The 9362-nt window shown below is 41.5% G+C and overlaps 1 protein-coding gene across 1 annotated transcript in view; it reads right to left on the bottom strand.

The window, feature by feature from the left end:
- Positions 1 to 445: 445 nt before the first annotated feature.
- The window catches only part of LOC131996359 (uncharacterized), a 34500-nt gene continuing 25583 nt past the window's right edge, over positions 446 to 9362 (bottom strand). The window contains exon 2 of the mRNA XM_059365972.1: positions 446 to 655. Within this exon, the coding sequence (XP_059221955.1) occupies positions 446 to 655 (210 nt within the window). The remainder of the gene's footprint in view (positions 656 to 9362) is intronic.

The raw sequence follows: 9362 nt of genomic DNA, 5'->3' as shown, positions 1-9362 counted from the left end.
TTAATATTTTCCCATATTAATGGTGTGCCATAAATATTTAGTATCTCATTTGCTGGTCCCACTATCTTATTTCGAATTGCCCTAAGAATAATTTTGGCGTAGTTCGTACCGTCAATCTCGACAAGTAGGCCTAGAATTTCTTCAACATTAGTAAGAAATTCGTGTAAGCATCTTGGATTTCCATCAAAAACGGGGAGGTCTTTGACTATGTCTGGAATCTTCAGGGAATCAAGGATTAATGAGGGTCTTGTTTGTCCTGATGACTGGACATTGGTATTTTCAAGATGGTTAGTTGGGGGTAGGTTATTTAAGGACATTTCTACGTGTTCTGGTATTGGTACAAGGTGTCTGAATATTTTTGAATATGGTTTTGAACGGTTTGCTTTTCTCATATATTTAATATTTATTTATGTTTATGTGTGCTTAATAATTAGATTATATCTATTTACCCTATTATTACTAGAAGTAGTTCCATGTCCAGCGTTGTTGTTGATGTTGTAGTGGCTGTTTTGTTGTTCGAGTTGTTAAGGGTGCTGCTGCTCTGACTATTGGTACTTTTGCTGTTATGCGAAGCGGAGATATGCGAGGGTGGTGTAGGTTCTATGGACTTCTTCAGATTCAAAGGTTGCAATTCGGGACGTTTATGATGTTCCGCCTTAAGGGAGGTAGACGAAATATTCAATTCGTTGATTTTAGCAGAGAAATTATTTGGGCGATCTTCCTAAGGAGATTTATTGTCACTGGTGACTCTCGAAGGAGAGGTAGTGGTGTTTTACTTGTGTTTTATTTGAATCACTGCTTGATTGTTAAAAAAATTTTTTGACAGTTTCTATAATTATTTTCCTTTGTTTTTATTTCTTTTCCTTTGTTGGTTATTGAGTAGTTTGATATTCTCGTTGTCTTTTCTTTTAATGTGTCACTTATAAGCTGGTTTTTTATAGATTGAATGTTTTTTAATACTTTACTATTCGTTTTGTCTTTTGTTTTATTTTTTTCACTTATTAATTTTTTGATAAATATAGAATCTTTTTTTTTTTTTTTGTTATTATAATTCACTTAGCACTAATATTTATTTTTCTATTATATTCCGTAATAGATTTGCTTCCTTCTATTATATGCTTTAATAGATTTTGAAAGCGGGAGCGAAGTTGATATGCACTCAACTTTTTTTTCGACTGCGCCAGTTAATTAATAACAACTTCACTAGTTGGTTGTCAGAACGGGAGTCATTTTCTTTATTCAAATTTTTTCACAAGTACCAATAACTTAACAATAGAAATTACAGAATAGCTTAGCTTAACAAAAATGACTGTGAGAAAACTATTGCTAAAGATGCAGTTGAATGACTGTGTCAGCTTGTATGTATGTATGTAAAATGACTGTGAGAAAACTGTTGCAAAAAGATGCACCTGGATGACTGTGTGAGCTTTTACGTATGTATGTATGTTTGTGTGTTCTTAAATGTAGCAACCAGGTGTTGAAATGGAATGAAATGAAATGAAGTGACCTACATGTTCTTATATGAAATTTATTTGGAAATATTATAACGTAGGTGGATTAGGAAATGTTATTAAGGTTGGGATTGTGCTATCGTAACTCCCCCAATGCGATATCAAAAAATTATATAGCCTATTGCTCCTTCCGGACCACTCCCCACAATCTGTGAAAATTTCAAAGAAATCGGTTTAGCCGTTTTTGAGTCTATACGGAACAAAGAAATTTAAAAACCCACAAAAAAACAAACAAACATACAAACAAACAAACAAACAAACAAGCAAACATACAAACAAACATACAAAACAAGTAAAAGCGTGCTAAGTTCGGCCGGGCCGAATCTTATATACCCTCCACCATAGGTCGCAACTGTCGAGTTCTTTTTCCGGCATTTCTTCTTAGGCAAAAAAGGATATAAGAAAAGATTTTCTCTGCTATTAGAGCGATATCAAGATATGGTCCGGTTTGGACCACAATTAAATTATATGTTGGAGACCTGTGTAAAATGTCAGCCAATTCGAATAAAAATTGCGTCCTTTGGGGGCTCAAGAAGTAAAATAGAGAGATCGATTTATATGGGAGCTGTATCGGGGTATAGACCGATTCAGATCATAATAAACACGTATGTTTATGGTCATGAGAGGATCATGAGTCGTACAAAATTGCAGGCAAATAGGATAATAATTGCGACCTATAGAGGCTCAAGAAGTCAAGATCCCAGATCGGTTTGTATGGCAGCTATATCAGGTTATTAACCGATTTGAACCTTATTTGACACAGTTGTTGAAAGTAAGAATAAAACAAGTAAAAACGTGCTAAGTTCGGCCGGGCCGAATAAACATAATAAACACGTATCTTGATGGTCATGAGAGGATCCGTCGTACAAAATTTCAGGCAAATCGGATAATAATGACGACCTCTAAAGGCTCAAGAAGTCAAGGTCCCAGATCGGTTTATATGGTAGCTATATAAGGTTATGGACCGATTTGAACCATACTTGGAACAGTTGTTGGATATCATAACAAAACACGTCGTGCAAAATTTCATTCCAATCGGATAAGAACTGCGCACTCTAGAGGCTGAAGAAGCCAAGACCCAAGATCGGTTTATATGGCAGCTTTATCAGGTTATGGACCGATTTAAACCAAACTTAGCACAGTTGTTGGATATCATAACAAAACACGTCGTGCTAAAATTCATTCAAATCGGATAAGAATTGCGCACTCTAGAGGCTCAAGAAGTCAAGACCCAAGATCGGTTTATATGGCAGCTATATCAAAACATTGACCGATATGGCCCATTTACAATACCAACCGACCTACACTAATAAGAAGTATTTGTACAGTAGGTCGGTTGATATTGTAAATGGGCCATATCGGTCCACGTTTTGATATAGCTACCATATAAACCGATTTTGGGTCTTGACTTCTTGAGCCTCTAGAGTGCGCAATTCTTATCCGATTGGAATGAAATTTTGCACGACGTGTTTTGTTATGATATCCAACAACTGTGCCAAGTATGACTCAACTCGGTTCATAACCTGATATAGCTGCCATATAAACCGATCTTGGGTCTTGACTTCTTGAGCCTCTAGAGTGCGCAATTCTTATCCGATTGGAATGAAATTTTGCACGACTTGTTTCGTTATTATATCCAACAACTGTGCCTAGTATGGTTCAAATCGGTCCATAACCTGATATAGCTCCCATATAAACCGATCTTGGGTCTTGACTTCTTGAGCCTCTAGAGTGCGCAATTCTTATCCGATTGGAATGAAATTTTGCACGACGTGTTTTTTTATGATATCCAACAACTGTGCCAATTATCGTTCAAATCGGTCCATGACCTGATATAGCTGTCATATAAACCTTGTTCCTCTAGAGGCTCTTATACAATTTGAATGAATTTTTGCATGAAGTATTTTGTTTTGATATGCAACAACTGTGCCAGGTATGGTTCAAATCGGTTCATAACCTGATACAGCTGTCATAAACAGATCTGTGGACTTGACTTCTTGAGCTTATAAAGGACGCAATTCCTATCCAATTTGCATGACTTATTTTATTCTTACTTTCAACAACTGTGTCAAATAAGGTTCAAATCGGTTAATAACCTGATAAAGCTGCCATATAAACCGATCTGGGATCTTGACTTCTTGAGCCTCTATAGGTCGCAATTATTATCCTATTTGCCTGCAATTTTGTACGACTCATGATCCTCTCATGACCATAAACATACGTGTTTATTATGATCTGAATCGGTCTATTCCCCGATACAGCTCCCATATAAATCGATCTCTCTATTTTACTTCTTGAGCCCCCAAAGGACGCAATTTTTATTCGAATTGGCTGACATTTTACACAGGTCTCCAACATATAATTTAATTGTGGTCCAAACCGGACCATATCTTGATATCGCTCTAATAGCAGAGAAAATCTTTTCTTATATCCTTTTTTGCCTAAGAAGAAATGACGGAAAAAGAACTCGACAATTGCGACCTATGGTGGAGGGTATATAAGATTCGGCCCGGCCGAACTAAGCACGCTTTTACTTGTTATACATATAGATAGCTGAGCCCGGCCCGATCCGCTGCGCCCTATTATGTTATGTTGGAGAGGAGAACTCTAAATTTGAAAATTTCTTTGTAATAGTAGTTGAAAATGTATTCCAAATTTCCTATGGATTTTTCTACACTCAAGTACCTCTTATTAAACCCCACATTGCAATGGTCAGTAAAAGTCCTTCTTGGGGTGTGGTGAACCCCCAGAGTCTTGGTCCCAAAAGACCTTTCATTTAAGATCCATATTGCCATGGTCAGTAAATATGTCCGTTTTGAGAGGTTTTATAGTGGTGGGGTTTGAGTCCCATATTGTAGTGGTTGGTCTATAAATCAGTTTGCAGGGTTTTGGGGGTGGGTGGATTTGCAGGGATTTGGGGCATCCCACCCCAGAATTAAATACCAATTTTTTGCATATAGATCCTACCTATATTCCTCTATTTTATTTTTCTTTATACAAAGGACCGATAGGTTGTCATAACAAAGATGCATGGTGATGATTAATTTTTACCACTCTGCCCTCTCTCTATTCATGTTGGCATGCTTTTAATTGGATCAACTAAATCCAATAGGATCAAACAATTTCAGTTGAAGACTGCCAGATGACGCGAATTTCAATGTTAGTGCTACTCGCTTAGAGTGGATCATATGATATGATGGTTGTCTATGAATTGGCATTCATGGACAACCACCATACAATACGACTACATATTGAATAGTCATCATTTGGTCTTTTTTATGCCCACCACCGAAGGATGGGGGTATATTTATTTTGTCATTCCATTTGCAACATATCGAAATATCCATTTCCGACCCTATAAAGTATATATATTCTTGATCAGCGTAAAAATCTAAGACGATTTAGACATGTCCGTCCGCCTATCTGTTGAAATCGCGCTAGAATCTTTAAAAATAGAGATATTGAGCTGAAACTTTGCACAGATTCTTTTTTTGTCCATAAGCTGGTTAAGTTCGAAGATGGGCTTTATCGGACTATATCTTGATATAGCCCCCACATATACCAATCCACCGCTTAAGGGTTTTAGGCCCATAAAAGCCACATTTATTAACCGATTTTGCTGAAATTTGGGACAGTGAGTTGTGTTAGGCCCCTCGCCATACTTTGTTAATTTGGCCCAGATCGGTTCAGATTTGGATACAGCTGTCATATAGACCGATCCACCGATTTTGGGCCTTAGGCCCATAAAAGCCACATTTATTATCCGATTTTGCTGAAATTTGGGACAGTGAGTTGACAGTGACTTCGACATTTTTCTTCAATTTGGCCCTGAGCGGATCAGATTTGGATATAGCTGTCATATAGACCGATTTCTCGATTTAAGGTTTCGGACCCATGAAAGGCGCATTTATTGTCTAATGTCGCTGAAATTTGCGACTGTGAGTTTAGTTAGGCTCTTCGTCGTCCTTTTTCAATTTGGACCAGATCGGTCAAGATTTGAATATAGCTGCCAAAATGGTAGCAACCTTATCGTTAAAGTTTGTAACTCCTGCTTTCACACTAAAGATTATAATTTCGGGGCTATGGCGGCCTACACATTAATTAAATCACACAGTGTTTCGTTAGTTCATTATAATTGATCGACTGTTTTGGGGTGAGGTGGTCCGCTAGATATATTAACAGAATAATGATATCAGATTCGCAGTTCACAACCTTATACCTTTAATTTAACCTTATATTGTCATGATTGCCCCCAATGCGATATTAAAGAAATATATAGCCTATTGCTCCTTCCGGACCACTCCCCACAATCTGTGAAAATTTCAAAGAAATCGGTTTAGCCGTTTTTGAGTCCATACGGAACAAACAAATTTACAAACCCACAAACAACCAAACAAACACAAATTCATTTATAAACCCTCCACCATAAAAAGGGGGTATACAAATTTCGTCATTCTGTTTGTAACTACTCGAAATATTCGTCTGAGACCCCATTAAGTATATATATTCTTGATCATCGCGACATTTTATGTCGATCTAGCAATGTCCGTCCGTCCGTCCGTCTGTCTGTCGAAAGCAACTTCCGAAGGAGTCAAGCAAGCCGCTTGAAATTTTGCACAAATACTTCTTATTAGTGTAGGTCGGTTGGTATTGTAAATGGGCCATATCGGTCCACGTTTTGATATAGCTACCATATAAACCGATCTTGGGTCTTGACTTCTTGAGCCTCTAGAGTGCGCAATTCTTATCCGATTGGAATTAAATTTTAAACGACGTGTTCCGTTATTATATACAATAAATGTGCCAAGTATGGTTCAAATCGGTTTATAACCTGATATAGCTGCCATATAAACCGATCTTGGATCTTGACTTCTTGAGCCTCTAGAGTGCGCAATTCTTATCCGATTGGAATGAAATTTTGCACGACGTGTTTTGTTATGATATCCAACAACTGTGCCAAGTATGACCCAACTCGGTTCATAACCTGATATAACTGCCATATAAACAGATCTTGGGTCTTGACTTCTTGAGTCTCTAGAGTGCGCAATTCTTATCCGATTGGAATGAAATTATGCACGACGTGTTTTGTTATGATATCCAACAACTTTGTCAAGTATGGTTCAAATCGGTTCATACCTTATATAGCTGCCATATAAACCCGATCTTGGGTCTTGACTTCTTGAGCCTCTAGAGTGCGCAGTTCTTACCCGATTGGAATGAAATTATGCACGACGTGTTTTGTTATGATATCCAACAACTGTGCCAGGTATGGTTCAAATCGGTTCATAACCTGATATAGCTGCCATATAAACCCGATCTTGGGTCTTGACTTCTTGAGCCTCTAGAGTGCGCAATTCTTATCCGATTGGAATGAAATTTTGCACGACGTGTTTTGTTATGATATCCAACAACTGTGCCAAGTATGGGTCAAATCGGTTCATAACCTGATATAGCTGACATATAAACCGATCTGGGATCTTGACTTCTTGAGCCTCTAGAGGTCGCAATTATTATCCGATTTACCTGAAATTATGTACTACGGATCCTCTCATGACCATCAACAATGGTGCAATCCCATGGCAGCCGGTTGTACGCCCCGGATTGACCCGATGGAATCTTCATCGGCAAGGGCTGCCGCCTCAGTGTACGTGTTCGTCTTTTTTCGTCATGGGAGAGGCACATCCGGGAGTGCCTTCTCCGTATGCTTTTGGTCCGTGCCGGGATTGAAAAGAACCCCGGACCCTGGTTCTGTTCCGTTTGCCAGAACCGCCTTCATCATCGGTCAGTGTCGGTGAGGTGTAACAGGTGCTTGGAGTGGGTACATTTCCGTTCTTGCTCTGGCCTAACTTCGCTACGGGAGTATAGTCATACTGGCTATGTCGCTAGGTGCTGTGCGAACATAGCCAGCAGTGGGTCACAAGCGTCGCCGTCGTCGCCTTCGGCGTCCTCGTCGTCGGACTATGTGACCCCCCCGACCTCTCCCGTACGGCAATTTATGCAAAGACAGCACCCTAGCCCTACTATTGCCAGGCCAGTGTCGGGAAATGTATCGTTCCTGCAGTTAAACTGCAATGGACTGCGAGGCAAGATTGATGAGATTGTAGATTTTATGAGTCGGAAGAGCATATCGGTCGCAGCGATCCAGGAGACAAAGCTGACTAACACCTGCAGCTTGCACAGTTGTCACGGCTACAATGTGCTACGTAAGGATCGCTCAAGGAATGGAGGTGGGGGATTGGCCTTCGTTATACACCATTCCGTGCAGTATAGACCTATCTCGCCTGCGCTTGACGCTAGTGACCCATACATGGAATGTATGGGGGTAGCAGTCAGGTCTGGTACTGCCGAGATAGAGATATACAACGTGTATATACCGCCGGTTGGCAGCTGTGTCCCGATTAATGGCCAGGCCTACAGCCCCGACATAAGTGGGTTGCTATCTGGCCATAGTCGTCTGGTTCTGGGGGATTTCAATGCACATCACTCGTCATGGCATTCTCCCCTAGGCAACGACCAGCGTGGTATAGCTTTGGCAGATCAGATAGATAGCTCCACGTTTTGCACGGTGAATGAGGATGCCCCCACTAGGATTACGAGGAGGTGCAGCAGCTCGCCAGACATCTCAATCGCATCCCCTGATCTCCTGAGTGACGTATCCTGGCAAGCCGTCATCTCTTTGGGGTCAGACCATCTCCCCATAATCCTCACCATCGACCGACCACCCGACTTCATAACCTCTGAGCGCCGAACGTTCATCAACTACAAGAAGGCCAATTGGACTGGCTTCAGAGAGTATACCAATCGCTGCTTCAATGAACTGCCACCCCCTTCTGATGTGCTTGTGGCCGAGAGGAAATTCCGAGACATCATCAACGCAGCAGCCGCTCGCTTTATACCAGCCGGTCGAATACCGCAAGTGCGACCCAATTTCCCGGCGCAAGCAGTGGTACTCGCAGACGAGCGTGATGGGATTCGTGCTATGGACCCCGCTAACCCCAGAATCAGCGAGCTGAATCTGGAAATAAACAGGGTAGTCAACGAACATAAGCGGAATTTGTGGCTGGAACACTTGGAGCAATGTAACTTAGGCACCGGTGCGGGCAAATTGTGGGCCACTGTTAAGTCTCTCTCGAACCCCGGTAGACGGGACGACAGGACCTCAGTCACTTTTGGCGAGTTAACCGTGACTGATTCGAAGAGATGCGCCAGGTTGTTCAACCGTCAATTTATCGTGCATCCCGAGAGAGACAGGGCAAGGAGGAGAGCCATTCGCCGTATTCGTGGTCTCCGAGCCGATGAACAGCCATCACAATTTACCGTGGGCGAAGTTACGAATGTCATCCGTGGCGCCAAATCTTCCAAGGCGTTGGGCCCCGACGGAATCTCTACATTGATGCTGAAGAATCTGGATTTACCTGGAGTTGAGTACCTTACCACTGTCCTTAACCTGTCATTGAACACTCTTATAGTTCCCGATGTCTGGAAAATGGGCAGAGTGATCCCGCTACTGAAGCCTGGTAAAGACCCGAGTTTGGGGGAGTCGTACAGACCGATCTCCCTTCTCTCACCAGTGGCTAAGACGCTTGAGGCATTACTCCTCCCGAGCCTCGTAGGAGAATTTCCATTCGCCGAGCATCAACACGGATTTCGGAGACTGCACAGCACAACAACAGCTTTGCATGCCATCACCACACACATTTGCCGTGGCTTCAATCAACCCAGGCCAGGTGATAGGACGGTCCTCGTGGCATTGGACCTATCGAAGGCATTCGACACGGTCAGCCATGCCAAATTATTTGAGGACATCGCCAACACGTCCCTCCAGCCAGGCCTTAAACGTTGGGTCGCGAA

This window comes from Stomoxys calcitrans, chromosome 1 (genome assembly GCF_963082655.1).
Source record: "Stomoxys calcitrans chromosome 1, idStoCalc2.1, whole genome shotgun sequence".
In the NCBI taxonomy this organism is placed as follows: domain Eukaryota; kingdom Metazoa; phylum Arthropoda; class Insecta; order Diptera; family Muscidae; genus Stomoxys; species Stomoxys calcitrans.
The sequence above is the reverse complement of the archived record's forward strand: the minus strand, read 5'-3'. Positions and strand labels throughout refer to the sequence as shown.